This window comes from Oncorhynchus gorbuscha, linkage group LG26 (assembly GCF_021184085.1).
Source record: "Oncorhynchus gorbuscha isolate QuinsamMale2020 ecotype Even-year linkage group LG26, OgorEven_v1.0, whole genome shotgun sequence".
NCBI lineage: Eukaryota > Metazoa > Chordata > Actinopteri > Salmoniformes > Salmonidae > Oncorhynchus > Oncorhynchus gorbuscha.
This window is the reverse complement of record NC_060198.1, coordinates 12,299,195-12,315,795: the sequence shown is the minus strand read 5'-3', so window position 1 is coordinate 12,315,795 and position 16,601 is coordinate 12,299,195. Positions and strand designations below refer to the sequence as shown.

The 16,601-nt window shown below is 46.6% G+C and overlaps 1 protein-coding gene across 4 annotated transcripts in view; it reads left to right on the top strand.

Moving 5' to 3' along the window:
• Nucleotides 1-16,601, top strand: part of LOC124016054 (endonuclease V-like) — a 59,262-nt gene that overhangs the window by 6,066 nt on the left and 36,595 nt on the right. For all 4 annotated transcript variants that reach the window (XM_046331577.1, XM_046331576.1, XM_046331575.1 and 1 more), the window contains exons 2-5: nucleotides 4,531-4,702; nucleotides 9,300-9,434; nucleotides 12,459-12,498; nucleotides 12,709-12,821. In XM_046331577.1, coding sequence (XP_046187533.1) covers nucleotides 4,531-4,702; nucleotides 9,300-9,434; nucleotides 12,459-12,498; nucleotides 12,709-12,821 — 460 coding nt within the window. The remainder of the gene's footprint in view (nucleotides 1-4,530; nucleotides 4,703-9,299; nucleotides 9,435-12,458; nucleotides 12,499-12,708; nucleotides 12,822-16,601) is intronic.

The following is a 16,601-nucleotide window of genomic DNA, read 5'->3' as shown; positions in this document are numbered from 1 at the left end:
CCTAAGGCTTCAATATAGCCTACATATTTGTCAATTAACTTTTAAAATGTATTCCCTTTTTTGTGTGGCAGAAACACAACTAGTCATAATGTTTTCAACTGATTAGGCTACTTCGAAAGTCTCCTGTAACCTACCTTCGCACGTTATCCACTCCACTCAAATATAATCCAGTTTCCCAACTGCACACTGGCCATTCAATCAATGGCAAGAGACATCTGTTACAAAACACCCAAACGTTTATTGACATTTGTAGATTGTCAAGCCAAGCCTTTGATACGGAGTAGGGAGGGATCTATTTTCTGTTTGTCGAGATTGACATACTCTATTTGATTGGAGTGTTGAAAATGTAAACCAAGATGAAGTCGGTAATCGGGATGCAGTTATGCATTGCTTATTGGTTGTGTGTGGTGCATTGGCACAGAAACCTGTTGGTGGGGAAAACGTTGCATATGTTTTATATACTTGTAGTAATATGGTACAAGGGGGTGTGGTATATGGCCAATATACCACAAACCCCCAAGGTGTCTTATTTCTATTATAAACTGGTTACCAATGTAATTAGAACAGTAAAAAGTGATTTCAGCGAATCAGCGTACAGGTTTCGAACCACCTGCTTTACAATTCTAGATATATCATACAAATGTACATCTGATTTCCCCCTGGCTAATGATTATTGTCTGCAGCAGTCTCTGATCGTAGTGTAATGAGGCAGGCAGGGGGAGAGAGCTCATCAGTGGTGGTCGGCAAACCCTCAACCTTCTGGCCCGTAGCCCTGCCTGTAATGAACTTTGTCTGTTGTTTGTAGAGAGTCAGACCGAAATGCAGCGTGTAGGTTACTCATGACTTTTAATGAAGAATAATGTGGTACATGAAATAACTGAAAATACAAAAACAACAAACGAGTGAAACTAATACAGCCTATCTGGTGACTAACACTAAGACAGGTACAATCACCCACGAAATACAACGCGCACTCAGGCTGCCTAAATACGGTTCCCAATCCGAGACAACGAGAATCAGCTGACTCCAATTAGGAATCGCCTCAGGCAGCCAAGCCTAACTAGACACACCCCTAATAATACACACTCCCAATTAATACAACCCCAATACGAAATACAACATATAAACCCATGTCACACCCTGGCCTACCCAAACATATAACAAAACACAAGATACAATGACCACGGCGTGACAGAACCCCCCCCCCCTAAGGTGCGGACTCTGGGACGCACCTCAAGAACATAGGGAGGGTCCGGGTGGGCGTCTGTCCATGGTGGCGGTTCTGGCTCGGGACGTTGACCCCACTCCATAAATGACCTAGTTCCTCCCCTTCGCGTCCTAGGATAATCCACCTTCTCCGCCGACCATGGCCTAATAGTCCTCACCCTGATCCCCACATAACTGAGGGGCAGCTCGGGACCGAGGGGCAGCTCGGGACAGAGGGGCAGCTCGGGACAGAGGGGCAACTCAGGATAGAGGGGCATCTCAGGACAGAGGGGCAGCTCGGGACAGAGGGGCAGCCCGGGACAGAGGGGCAGCCCGGGACCGAAGCAGCCCGGTACTGAGGGGAAGCCCGGTACTGAGAGGGAGCCCAGTACAGAGAGGGAGCCCAGTACAGAGAGGGAGCCCAGTACAGAGAGGAAGCCTAGTACTGAGAGGAAGCCTAGTACTGAGAGGAAGCTCAGTACTGAGAGGAAGCTCAGGCAGGTAGTAGGCTCCGGTAAATCCTGGCTGGCTGGTGGACCTGGATGATTAAGGTTGTCTGGCCGATCTAGAAGATCTTGGCAGACTGGCACTTCTGGCGGATCCTGGCAGACTGGTGACTCCGGTGGATCCTGGCAGACTGGTGACGCTGGGCCGACTGGCGGCGCTGGGCAGACAGGAGACTCTGGCAGCGCAGGAGAGGAGAAAGGCTCTGGCTGAGCTGAACAGGCGGGAGACTCCAACAGTGCAGGAGATGAGAAAATCTCTGGCTGCGCTGAACAGGCGAGGCGCACTGGACGCGCTGGGCCGACTGGTAGCACTGGTGGCGCTGGACAGACAGGAGACTCCGGCAGCGCAGGAGAGGAGAAAGGCTCTGGCTGCGCTGAACAGGCTGGAGACTCCGATAGCACAGGAGGGGAGAAAAGCACTGGCTGTGCTGAACAGGCGATGCGCACTGGATGCGCTGGACCGACTGGGAGCACTGGTGGCGCTGAACAGACAGGAGACTCCGGCAGCGCAAGAGAGGAGAAAGGCTCTGGCTGCGCTAAACAGGCGGGAGACTCCGATAGCGCAGGAGAATAGAACAGCTCTGGTTGCGCTAAACAAGCGGGAGACTCCGGCAGCGCAGGAGGGGAGAAAAGCACTGGCTGCGCTGAACAGGCGAGGCGCACTGGAGGCCTGGTGCGTGGTGCTGGAACTGGTGGTACTGGCGCGAGGACACGCACAGGAAGCCTGGGGTGGGGAGCTGCTACCGGAGGACTGGTGTGTAGAGGTGGCTCTGGATAGACCGGACCGTGCAGGCGCACTGGAGCTCTTGAGCACCGAGCCTGCCCAAGCTTACCTGGCTCGATGCCCGCTCTAGCCCGGCCAATAGGAAGGGCTGGTATGAGTCGCAGCTGGCTCTGCACCCGCACTGGAAACACCGTGCGCTCCATAGCATAACACGGTGCCTGCCCGGTCTCTCTAGCCCAACGGTGAGCACAGGGAGTATGCGCAGGTTTCCTACCTGGCATAACTATTCTCCCTTTTAGCCCCCCCCAATAAATATTTTGGGGCGACTTTCCGGTTTCCAACCGCGTCGCAGTGCTGCCTCCTCATACTCGCGCCTCTCCGCTTTAGCTACTTCTATTTCCTCCTTGGGACGGCGATATTCTCCCAGCTGCGCCCAGGGTCCTTTACCGTCTAATATCATCTCCCAAGACCAGAAGTCCTCATATTGCTGCTCCTCACAATTAACAGGGAGAGTAGGCTCAGGTCTGACTCCTGACTGCCACTCTCTCTCTGCGCTTTCCCCCGTTACCTACGGTTTTCACTCTGTATAGCCGTGCTTTCCTTTTCGATTCCATCCGTGTATAGCCCTCTTCGCATTGCTGTAGGGAATCCCAGGCGGGCTCCTGCACTCGCTCTGGGTCGGCCGCCCACCTGTCGATTTCTTCCCACATCGTATAATCCTTGCTTCTGTTGTCCATAACGTCCACCTTCAGATCCTGCCAGTTCACACGCTGCTCGGTCTGTGAATCGTGGTGGGTGATTCTGTAATGAACTTCATCTGTTGTTTGTAGAGAGTCAGACCGAAATGCAGCGTGTAGGTTACTCATGACTTTTAATGAAGAATAATGCGGTACATGAAATAACTGAAAATACAAAAACAACAAACGAGTGAAACTAATACAGCCTATCTGGTGACTAACACTAAGACAGGTACAATCACCCACGAAATACAACGCGCACTCAGGCTGCCCAAATACGGTTCCCAATCCGAGACAACGAGAATCAGCTGACTCCAATTAGGAATCGCCTCAGGCAGCCAAGCCTAACTAGACACACCCCTAATAATACACACTCCCAATTAATACAACCCCAATACGAAATACAACATATAAACCCATGTCACACCCTGGCCTACCCAAACATATAACAAAACACAAGATACAATGACCAAGGCGTGACACTGCCCGGCATCGACTGTGCCACAAAACCATGCTGATGTGGCCAATTCGATATCCACGTTTACTAATTTTGCCATGGGGCAAAGACACATTTTTAAAGCTAATTTCCAGCATGACTTATGCCATGGTAATGATATCTGAGTGACTAACAAAATCAAAGGTGGCTCCCTGGAGGTCAGCACCCCTGGGCGACTGACAGAACAAGAACAGAAAAACTGCTGATGCACAACTAAAATTTGAAATTGCAACTTGTGTATTCTACTATTCTAACTCTCAACAGTACGTTGAGACCCAGACTGAGCTTCTGGGTCTCCGATTGTGCTTGGAGCCAGCCCCGCACAATTTGGTATTTTAAACCCATGCTCATGGAATATCACATATCAACCACATAACCATGTAAAAGGTCTGAATGTCGGCCTAGTTATTCTTGTTCAATACTGGATAGCCCTTGTGAGGTTCAGGTAGGGTTGTCTTGGGAGAACAGTAGTAAGTTTCCCTATGACACCAGCGGAGGGACACAGCATCTGGGCAGGTGAGGTGAGGCCTTTCTGCAAGAGAGAAGTTTCCTGCCAACAGTAACACTGGAATGCTGCCAGTATCGGCTACCTCTATCAGCCGTTGACTTGTGAATCTATTGTGACCATCACTAATAATGGTATCATGTCCCTTTTCCCAGTGCCGCCTCCTTGTTAAATTTGTGTCTGACGCTGGAGATGTCGAAGCCAAGCAGATGGTGTAGGGGGACCGGTGCTGTAGAATGCCTCATTACTAGTAGAAGTCTTCATCCGCTGTTGGCCAGTCCAAATTTGCACCCTACCTCTCCCTCTTGGCCACTAACCCTTTGCGGTTTTCTCTCCCTCTTCTCTTTCTCTCCTAGTGAACAGGCCAGCCTGAGGCAGCAGGTGGTGGAGGAGGACACAGAGGATTGGCAGAGATGTCCCGACTTCACCGGGCTGGAGAGGGTTGGAGGAGTGGACCTGTCGTTCATCAAAGGAGATGATGTCAACGCCTGTGCCCAACTAGTGGTGCTCAGCTACCCAGACCTAGAGGTAAGGCACTGACTCAGAATATTTCTATGCTAATGCTAACCATATGCTGAGTCTTAATGCTATAAAGCCCAAACAGACCATTTCTATGCTAATGCTAACCATGGGCTGCGTCTTAACGCTATAAAGTGGTTTCCTTTCCTCCTCTGACTCACAGGCACTGTTTGAGCATACTAGATGAAAGAAAGATGGTGTTCTTTTTCTATTTCACCTGAATAGCTATTCTGTATTAGTGTGGATCAAAGAAAGGAGACAAGGAAAGGAAGTGACTTGAAGGTATTGACACACAGGCCATGTCTGTTCAGTCATCCTAGCAGTTTGTGACCACGAGTCTTGCCTCAACTTTTCATTGCCTCTATTTTTCATTCTTAACCGTTCCGCTCCCTCTATTGGACCCGACCCTAATTCTCCATCAAGGGCTGTCAACACATTCTGAAACACAACCCATCATAATTAATGATATTTGCCAGCTTGTTTTGTTGATACATGGACCAATTTAGTTGTAATGTTATTATAGTATGGCTAATTAAATGTTCCCCAGTCAGTGCAGACACAATAATTTACCCCGAGTCTCTCCCATTGGTTTTATTGGATTTAATCACAACACAGTGGTTTTTGCATCATAAGCCCATACAATTTCAGAATAGCCAAGAGCCACAATGAATTTTTACAAATTGGCTACTTGAAGTTTAAAATAGTTTTGAATATCCAATGATGAATATTTGAGTAATATTCTGAATTATAGTAATTTGTGTGACATTCACATGACAATTAACATAGACGATACTAAATACAAATTCTGACAATGGCGGGCATTTTAGCAGGAGTACACCAACTCCTCAATCAAATAAAATTGACTTGATAGAACAATGTGAAATAAATCAACACAATTTATTAAACAGAAAATACACTTGTGTGATACATATTTCCCAACAAGTTAATCACAAACACAAATTTTTACTTATGAGTACAGTATGATGATACATTTGTATTTTTCAACACAACCTGCAGCAACAGTATTTTACTATAGCTGCATTAGGGAAGAGGAGCACCATTGCCAACAATGTGGTGATGACATCCACTGAGTGGTAGCTGTATCATGGCATCCTGTGGGACTCTGAGCGCAAGTCAGCAGCCTCTTTGTATCTCATGATGAACTCGATCCAGTAGACGGTCCTGTCCAGTGGCTTCATGGAATGGTCTGGAGAGCTTCTGCATGTTGAACTTGTAGGCTCCATTGTGGAGAACTTCCTGCAAGCCCTCAAGAAAGATCCCTCTATTGAAACTGCCAATGTCTAAAACCTTGGCTCCTCCTCCTTCTTCCAGCTGGAGAAGATTGTCAAATTGGTCTTGGAACAGTGGCAAACCCAACACCATGGTAAATGGCCTCCTTGACAACATTTGTAACCCCATGTGACACAAATGCTCTGATCTTGTCATGACCAAGGAGGTCAGACTGAGCCAGCCATTTTACCAGGAGGGTATTGTTACCCAAAATGGAGGGCTTGTCACTAACATGTCCCCACATGACTTTCTGAGGCGTTGGGAAAAGGCAGAAGCAATTTCAGTGGATACATCCCTTGTAAGACTGACTAAGGATCCTAACTACATTATAATGACCCCATGTTCTCCAGAGCTCTGAACAAACTCTTCTAGCTCTTTTGAGAGCGGTTGAGCAGGCTTACAGTAGAAGCCATGAATGTGTACGATGTTTGGCATAGTTGGACGTGGAGACCCGAAAACAAAATCAGAGCGAATCAACCATAGGTCAGCTGAACGGAGCAATCTGTAATAATGAATATCTCGGCCACATTATTTATCACAAAGCTCATCATAGTATAGATTGAACTCTACAATTGAAACTAAAACCATAATACCATAAAACATTATATTTCCGAGCCGCTGTAAGAAATGTATATCCTCCGATAAACTTGATCTAAAAACTGGAACAAATGACTGGCGAGGGAGAAAGAGCAAAATGTGTATACCAGCTGTGGTCCAACGAGCACTGTAAACTAAAGGCAATCTAATATAATGCACCAGCAAGACTCCCCCACCCCATGCAGGTTCTGTGAGCACCTTGTCCTACCTCGCTTCCACAAGGCTTTTCATGAGTTCTTTATCCTCAAACAATGCTCCTACACATTGGTGTGGCTCGCTTCCGGGTTGGATGTGCATTGTGTCAAGAAGCAGTGCGGCTTCGTTGGGTTGCTCTCGACCTTCGCCTCTCCCGAGTCCGTACGGGAGTTGTAGCGATGGGACAAGACTCTAACTTGGATACCACGAAATTGGAGAGAAAAAATATATATATATTTTTTAAACTATGAAATAACACATGTAGTGTAGTAACACATACAAGTGTTAAACCAATCAAAATATATTTTCAATTTTAGTTTCTTCAAAGTATGCCTTAATGACAGCTTTGCACACTCTTGGCATTCTCTCAACCAGCTTCATGAGAAATGCTTTTCTAACAGTTTTGAAGGATTTCCCACATATGCTGAGCACGTGTTGACTGCTTTTCCTTCACTCTGCGGTCCAAATCATCCCAAACCATCTCAACTGGGTTGAGGTTGGGTGATTGTGGAGGCCAGGTCATTTGATGCAGCACTCCATCACTCTCCTTTGTCAAATAGCCCTTACACAGCCTGGAGGTGTGTTTTGGGTCACTCTCTTGTTGAAAAACAAATGATAGTCCCACTAAGCGCAAAGTAGATGGGATGGCTTATCGCTGCAGAATGCTGTGGTAGCCATGCTGGTTAAGTGTGCCTTGAATTCTAAATAAATCACTGACAGTGTCACCAGCAAAGCACCATCAGACCTCCTCCTGCATGCTTCACGGTGGGAGCCACACATGCAGAGATCATCAAGACACGGTGGTTGGAACCAAAGATATCAGATTTGGATTCATCAGACCAAAGGATAGATTTCCACCGGTCTAATGTCCATTGATCGTGTTTCTTGGCCCCAGCTAGTCTCTTCTTCTTATTTGTGTCCTTTAGTAGTGGTTTCAGCAATTCGACCATGAAGGCCTGATTCACGCAGTCTCCTCTGAACAGTTGATGTTGAGATGTATCTGTTAAGCACCCTGTGAAGCATTTATTTGGTCTGCAATTTCTGAGGCTGGTGGTAACTGTAATGAACTTATCCTCTGCAGCAGAGGTAACTCTGGGTCTTCCATTCCTGTGGCGGTCCTCATGAGAGCCAGTTTCATCATAGCGCTTGATGGTTTTTCCGACCGTATTGACTGACCTTCATGTCTTAAAGTAATGATGGAAAGTTGTTTCTCTTTGCTTATTTGAGCTGTTCTTGCCATTATATGGACTTGGTCTTTTACCAAATAGTGCTATATTCTGTATACCACCATACCTTGTCACAACAGATCTGATTGTCTCAAACACATTCAAGGAAATAAATTCCACAAATTAACTTTTAACAAGGCACACCTGTTAATTGAAATGCATTCCAGATGTACCTCATGAAGCTGGTGGTGCTCTTGTTCTCCATGGACTTTTACAGTGTCCCAGAACTTTTTGGAGTTAGAGCTACAGGATGCAAATTTCTTAATATGCCATTTAGCAGACGCTTTTATCCAAAGCGACTTACAGTCATGTGTGCATACATTCTACGTATGGGTGGTCCCGGGAATCGAACCCACTACCCTGGCGTTACAAGCGCCATGCTCTACCAACTGAGCTTGTAAAAGCTGGCCTTTGCTTTCCTGACTGACTGCGTGTATTGGTTCCTGACTTCCCTGAACAGTTGCATATCGCGGGGACTATTCGATGCTATTGCAGTCCACCACAGGATGTTTTTGCGCTGGTCGAGGGCAGTCAGGTCTATTTTCAAGCATAGTGGTGGCTGCATCATGTTATGTCTATGCTTGTAATTGTTAAGGACTGGGGAGTTTTTCAGGATACAAAATAAATGGAGTGGAGCCAAACACAGACACAATCCAAGAGGAAAACCTGGTTCAGTCTGCCTTCCACCAGACACTGGGAGATTAATTCATCTGTCAGCAGGACAATAACCTAAAACACATGGCCAAATCTACACTGGAGTTGCTTACCAAGGAGGCAATGATTGTTCCTGAGTGACCGAGTTACAATTTTGACTTAAATCTGCTTGAAAATCTATGGCAAGACCTGCAAATGGTTGTCTAGCAATGATCAACAACCAATTTAACAGAGCTTGAATCCTTTTTTAAAGAGTAATGGGCAAATGTTGCACAATCCAGGTGTGGAAAGCTCTTAGAGACTTACCCAGAAAGACTCACAGCTGTAATCGCTGCCAAAGGTGCTTCTACAAAGTCTTGGGTGTGAATACTTAAGGAAATTAGATATTTCTGTACTTCATATTAAATACATTTGCAAACATTTCTAATAACATGTTTTCAATTTGTCATTATGGGGCATTGTGTGTAAATGGGTGATATAAAATATATATATATTTAATCTATTTTGAATTCTGGCTGTAACACCACAAAATGTGGAATGAGTTGAGGAGGATGAATACTTTCTGAAGGCACTGTATTAGATATAACACAGGCATACGTTTATACCGGTGTTCTCTGCTGTCTGTTCCCTGTGTCCACTACCAGCTGCTGTATGAGGACAGTCAGATGGTGACCCTGACCGCCCCCTACATCTCAGGGTTCCTGGCCTTCAGGGAGACCCCCTATCTGCTGGAGGCCCTGCAGCGCCTGGAGACGACCCAGCCCAGCCTGCTACCTCAGGTCAGGGTCTGGCCACTTTGGCATTGGAGATGTTACAGTTTAACTGACTTAGTTGCTGTTATACTCAGATAACCCTAATGTCTCAATTTAGTTGAAACTAAATGTCACTCTGACATGTCTTATACTGTCTGACTTCTGTTGAGACTTAAGGTTAGTACAGTTTCATTGATGTTGTTGGTTTGCTGTGTCCAACTGTTTAACTGTTCACCTCAGGGCGATACATCTCTGTGTGTTAATGCCTTTTCAGCTATCCAATACTCTCTATCTTCCTCTCCCACTATGTGTGTCCATAAGTCAGCTCTGTATCATCCATACCTTTCCACTCTCCTGTGTTAGTCACAGCCCACACAAATCACTCACTCCCACCTCAAGTCGGGTCCCTGTCCACACCCCTCCCACACAAAACACATCTGCCTAACACATGCACGTTGCCCTCGTGGATTTATCACTGACATTTACCAATGGACACTGACAGACCATTCCCTGCTGCTTTATGTACAGCTCCTCAAATTCTTTCTACATGACATGATTCACAGCAGAAGTATGCCTGTACAACCACCTTGGCACTGTAAGAAATCAGTGAAAGGGCTGTTGGCACAGTTCAAAACATTCAATAGATCCATCCAACAAAATCTTGTAAAAACTCTTCTTTTGTTAGCCTGTAGAAAGACCTCATGCTGTATAAGTACAAGGGACAGCAGAGCTGCTTTGAGACTTGCCCATCTCTCACCCGTTGCCTCTTTCTGTACTTGCCCATCTCTCACCCGTTACCTCTTTCTGTACTTGCCCATCTCTCACCCGTTGCCTCTTTCTGTACTTGCCCATCTCTCACCCGTTTCCTCTTTCTGTTCTTGCCCATCTCTCACCCGTTGCCTCTTTCTGTTCTTGCCCATCTCTCACCCGTTGCCTCTTTCTGTTCTTGCCCATCTCTCACCCGTTTCCTCTTTCTGTTCTTGCCCATCTCTCACCCGTTGCCTCTTTCTGTTCTTGCCCATCTCTCACCCGTTGCCTCTTTCTGTACTTGCCCATCTCTCACCCATTGCCTCTTTCTGTTCTTGCCCATCTCTCACCCGTTGCCTCTTTCTGTTCTTGCCCATCTCTCACCCGTTGCCTCTTTCTGTTCTTGCCCATCTCTCACCCGTTGCCTCTTTCTGTTCTTGCCCATCTCTTTCACTTGCCCATCTCTCACCCGTTGCCTCTTTCTGTACTTGCCCATCTCTCACCCGTTGCCTCTTTCCTTGCCCATCTCTTGCCTCTTTCTGTACTTGCCCATCTCTCACCCGTTGCCTCTTTCTGTTCTTGCCCATCTCTCACCCGTTGCCTCTTTCTGTCACCCGTTGCCTCTTTCTTGCCCATCTCTCACCCGTTGCCTCTTTCTGTTCTTGCCCATCTCTCACCCGTTGCCTCTTTCTCTTTCTGTTCTTGCCCATCTCTCACCCGTTGCCTCTTTCTGTTCTTTCTGTTCTTGCCCATCTCTCACCCGTTGCCTCTTTCTTGCCCATCTCTCACCCGTTGCCTCTTTCTGTTCTTGCCCATCTCTCACCCGTTGCCTCTTTCTGTACTTGCCCATCTCTCACCCGTTGCCTCTTTCTGTTCTTGCCCATCTCTTGCCCATCTCTCACCGTTGCCTCTTTCCTTGCCCATCTCTTGCCTCTTTCTGTACTTGCCCATCTCTCACCCTGTTCTTGCCTCTTTCTGTACTTGCCCATCTCTCACTCCTGTTCTTGCCCATCTCTCACCCCTCTTTCTGTACTTGCCCATCTCTCACCCGTTGCCTCTCACCCGTTGCCTCTTTCTGTTCTTGCCCATCTCTCACCCGTTGCCTCTTTCTGTTCTTGCCCATCTCTCACCCGTTGCCTCTTTCTTTTGTACTTGCCCATCTCTCACCCTGTACTTGCCCATCTCTTTCTTTGTACTTGCCCATCTCTCACCCTCTTGCCTCTTTCTGTTCTTGCCCATCTCTCACCCGTTGCCTCTTTCTGTTCTTGCCCATCTCTCACCCGTTGCCTCTTTCTGTACTTGCCCATCTCTCACCCGTTGCCTCTTTCTGTACTTGCCCATCTCTCACCCGTTGCCTCTTTCTGTACTTGCCCATCTCTCACCCGTTGCCTCTTTCTGTACTTGCCCATCTCTCACCCGTTGCCTCTTTCTGTACTTGCCCATCTCTCACCTTTCTGTTGCGTTGCCTCTTTCTGTTCTTTCCCATCTCTCACTCTTTCTGTACTTGCCTCTTTCTGTTCTTGCCCATCTCTCACCCGTTGCCTCTTTCTGTACTTGCCCATGCCCTCTCACCCGTTGCCTCTTTCTGTACTTGCCCATTTCTCACCCGTTGCCTCTTTCTGTTCTTGCCCATCTCTCACCCGTTGCCTCTTTCTGTTCTTGCCCATCTCTCACCCGTTGCCTCTTTCTGTTCTTGCCCATCTCTCACCCGTTGCCTCTTTCTGTTCTTGCCCATCTCTCACCCGTTGCCTCTTTCTGTACTTGCCCATCTCTCACCTCTTTCTGTACTTGCGTTGCCTCTTTCTGTACTTGCCCATCTCTCACCCTGTTGCCCATCCTCTTTCTGTTCTTGCCCATCTCTCACCCTTGCCCATCTTGCCTCTTTCTGTACTTGCCCATCTCTCACCCGTTGCCTCTTTCTGTACTTGCCCATCTCTCACCCTGTTCTTGCCCATCTCTTTCTGTTCTTGCCCATCTCTCACCCGTTGCCTCTTTCTGTACTTGCCCATCTCTCACCCGTTGCCTCTTTCTGTACTTGCCCATCTCTCACCCGTTGCTCTTTCTGTTCTGCCCATCTCTCACCCTTGCCCATCTCTCACCCGTTGCCTCTTTCTGTACTTGCCCATCTCTCACCTTTCTGTTCTTGCCTCTTTCTGTACTTGCCCATCTCTCACCCGTTGCCTCTTTCTGTACTTGCCCATCTCTCACCCGTTGCCTCTTTCTGTACTTGCCCATCTCTCACCCATTGCCTCTTTCTGTTCTTGCCCATCTCTCACCCGTTGCCTCTTTATCTGTCTCCAACAGGTGGTCTTGGTGGATGGGAATGGTCTGTTCCACTACAGAGGTGAGTAGTGGAACAGACGATCTCGGTCTCAAATTAAGATTGATTCGAACTGAGACCGAGACTGGATTCTCAGGCGACATACTGTCTACTAATAGCATTGACTATTTACTACTAACAGTAGCATGTTACATACTTGCATAACAATTCAGACTTCAGCTAATTGTGACAGTCATGTCCCCTACTATACATATGGGGTTGTCTTTTTTCCAGAGTTTGGCCTGGCGTGTCACCTGGGAGTTCTGTCAGGGCTTCCCTGTATAGGTGTGGCCAAGAACCTCCTGCAGGTGCAGGGTGTGGAGAAGAACGAGAAACACCAGTCACAGGTGAGAGCTCCACCACTCACATTTCACACTGGTAGAGTCTTTTTCCAGAGTTTGGCCTGGCGTGTCACCTGGGAGTTCTGTCAGGGCTTCCCTGTATAGGTGTGGCCAAGAACCTCCTGCAGGTGCAGGGTGTGGAGAAGAACGAGAAACACCAGTCACAGGTGAGAGCTCCACCACTCACATTTCACACTGGTAGAGACCAAAATGATGAACAGATAAACACATTTTTGAGGGGGGGAGATTGCATTGAATCAAATGACTCATTTCCAATGATTTAATGCCTGTAAGGGCGGAGTGTTGCTAGTTATATTTAATTTGTTCTTTTGTTTTTACAATAACAACTGGTTAACACATTCTGATGGATAGCAATCAAATGAGATCTCAACTGACATTGGACTACTAAACTGTAGCCTACCTACAGTAGGTCTGCATTTGAGAAAATGTCTTGACCTCCAATATCAAGCTTTTGTCAAGCTTTTCCTCTCCTCTTCTGTTGTTGACAGACTTCACATACCATCCTCGGTGGTGTGGTCTCTTTTCTTGTGACTGTATCAAACAACATTTTTGATACATTGATACAAAATAATTATAGGCCTACCTACAGTTTTATAGTGTTAATTTAATATTCATGAATCATTCATGTGGGCTCTTGTCTACCTTTGTGCTCTATTTGTCACACTTAGTCATACTGTAGCTGTGTTGAAATTGGAGTACAGAGAGCACAATGCATTATTCATCATTCTATTGTGATAAATGTTTTAAGGTTGTGTGTTTTCTTGCCTGGATCTATTGTAATATTTTATTGTGGGATGTTAGTTTCTCTCCCGAGTGTATCTGTGGCCTGAACTGTATTATACAAGTCGAGCAAAAACAAAAACCTGTTGGTGAAAACCGTAAACCAGCTCTTATTGAAGAGAATACTGGTGGGAGGAGTCTCTGGTAAAATACAGTATATAAACTCATCAAAAAAAGAAACATCCTCTCACTGTCAACTGCGTTTATTTTCAGCAAACTTAACGTGTGAATATTTGTGTGAACATAGCAAGATTCAACAACTGAGACATAAACTGAACAAGTTCCACAGACATGTGACTAACATAAATTGAAAAATGTGTTCCTGAACAAAGGGGGGGATCAAAATAAAAAGGAACAGTCAGTATCTGGTGTGGCCACCAGCTGCATTAAGTATTGCAGTGCATCTCCTCTTCATGGACTGCACCAGATTTGACAGTTCTTGCTGTGAGATGTTACCCCACTCTTCCACCAAGGCACCTGCAAGTTCCCGGACATTCCTGGGGGGAATGGCTCTAGCCCTCACCCTCCGATCCAAGAGGTCCCAGACGTGCTCAATGGGATTAAGTCTTCGCTGGCCATGGCAGAACACTGACATTCCTGTCTTGCAGGAAATCACTCACAGAACGAGCAGTATGGCTGGTGGCATTGTCACGCATGTCAGGATGAGCCTGCAGGAAGGGTACCACATGAGGGAGGAGGATGTTTTCCCTGTAACGCACAGCGTTGAGATTGGCTGCAATGACATCAAGCTCAGTTTGATGATGCTGTGACACACCACCCCAGACCATGACGGACCCTCCACCTCCAAATCGATCCCACTCCAGTGTACAGGCCTCTGTGTAACGCTCATTCCTTTGACAATAAACGCTAATCCGACCATCGCCCCTGGTGAGACAAAACCGTGACTTATCAGTGAAGAGCACTTTTTGCCAGTCCTGTCTGGTCCAGCTATGGTGGGTTTGTGCCCATAGGCGACGTTGTTGCCGGTGATGTCTGGTGAGGACCTGCCTTACAACAGGCCTACAAGCCCTCAGTCCAGCCTCTCTCAGCCTATTGTGGACAGTCTGAGCACTGATGGAGGGATTGTGTGTTCCTGGTGTAACTCTGGCAGTTATTGTTGCCATCCTGTACCTGTCCCGCAGGTGTGATGTTCGGATGTCTGCCACTGCGAGGACGATCAGCTGTCCGTCCTGTCTCCCTGTAGCACTGTCGTAGGCGTCTCACAGTACAGACATTGCAATGTATTTCCCTGGCCACATCTGCAGTCCTCATGCCTCCTTGCAGCATGCCTAAGGCACATTCACGCAGATGAGCAGGGACCCTGGGCATCTTTCTTTTGGTGCTTTTCAGAGTCAGTAGAAAGGTTTCTTTAGTGTCCTAAGTTTTCATTACTGTGACCTTAATTGCCTACCGTCTGTAAGCTGTTAGTGTGTTAACGACCGTTCCACAGGTGCATGTTCATTAAATGTTTACGGTTCATTGAACAAGCATGGGAAACAGTGTTTAAACACTTTACAATGAAGATCTATTAAGTTATTTGGATTTTTAGGAATCATCTTTGAAAGACGGGGTCCTGAAAAAGCGACGTTTCTTTTTTTGCTGAGTTTATATATATTTTTTAAAGCAATTTGTTTCGTTGTGGAAAATTCCAATCCAAAATTACAAATAATTTCATTTTTAAGGAAATTAATTGCATGCTTCAGGCTTGCATCAGAGCAGTGATATAGTGGGATGGTTTGGTGTCTGTAATGACTGATGGAGAGGTGATAGTAATGAGAAAGGGATTCACTCTCTTCTGATTTTGAATGACAGACAGACACAGACAGACAGACAGACAGACAGACATGACTAATGTGACCACAATGCTAACAGATTTGCATCTTAAAAGGCCATGGTAGTTTAGCCAGTACCCCGAACACACGCCACCAAAAATCAACTGCCAAACGGCTCCACAACCTAAAAACTCAATTACCATCCAATAACCGCAGCTCAAACCGAGCCCACGACGCACATCTATGTTAGCGTAGCGCACTAATCTTACACAACAATTTGTGAAAAACAGTTGATGTCCCTCAGCTCTGCTTTAGCTCTAACGGCTGTCATGTTTAGACTCAGATTAGGTTTCCACTGTTTATGACCAGAGAAACCGGTAGCGACTCCCAAGTTAATTAGATCTCTCTCGGGCGACACTTAGCGTCGCACAGACGATAGCATAAGCCTCACTAACCGAACTACTGTAGCCACGGTGTGGATTGCATTGGCTGAGATTTCGGAGCAAACTGATACAGTATCTGTCTGTCAGCTACTGTTAGCCAAAGTGTTGGCTCTTAGCTAGTCTTTCATTAAGGTATCAGGTAGCTTTTAGCAGTTTAGATACATTTCCCTCTGGCTTTTCGCTAGCGACGCTCCAGTTATTTTAAATGAAACATTAGAACACCTCTCATCTTGACTTTGGTAGTGGCGTCAGGCTCTGTTTTCAAATGATGACTCACTGCGGATTGTAGAATGATAGATGTGACCTCTCTGACTTCAATAGACAAGCGTAGCGTTAAACTGCCACGTGTGTAGTTGTTTTTGCTCATTAGTCACATCGATGCAACATGAGTCATATTTGTTCCTCCAACTGCTCTCACCCGAAATTAGATTAGGGGAATCTGTGTTCATACGTCCAGAGTGAAGGGAGACGTCAAAGATACGCACGGACATCCAATGTGTCGCTGGGGTTTCGTTTTGTTCGAGGGTTTCGTAACATTGCGCTGACGCCCAATTCAAATCCCAGCAAAATGTCAATTTAAACATCGCAATACAATTTACGTGAATTGTTCATGGGATTTAAACATGAAGGCGTTTTTAGAAGTTCCTGTGATCATGGAGCCTCTGTTGTCACGGTGACATCACATTTCTGTGTTCCTGTTACCCCCTGCGTCTTATTATGGGCTAAAGGTTTGTATGGCCACGCCACTGGTCTTCTCCCGTTGTGTGTGC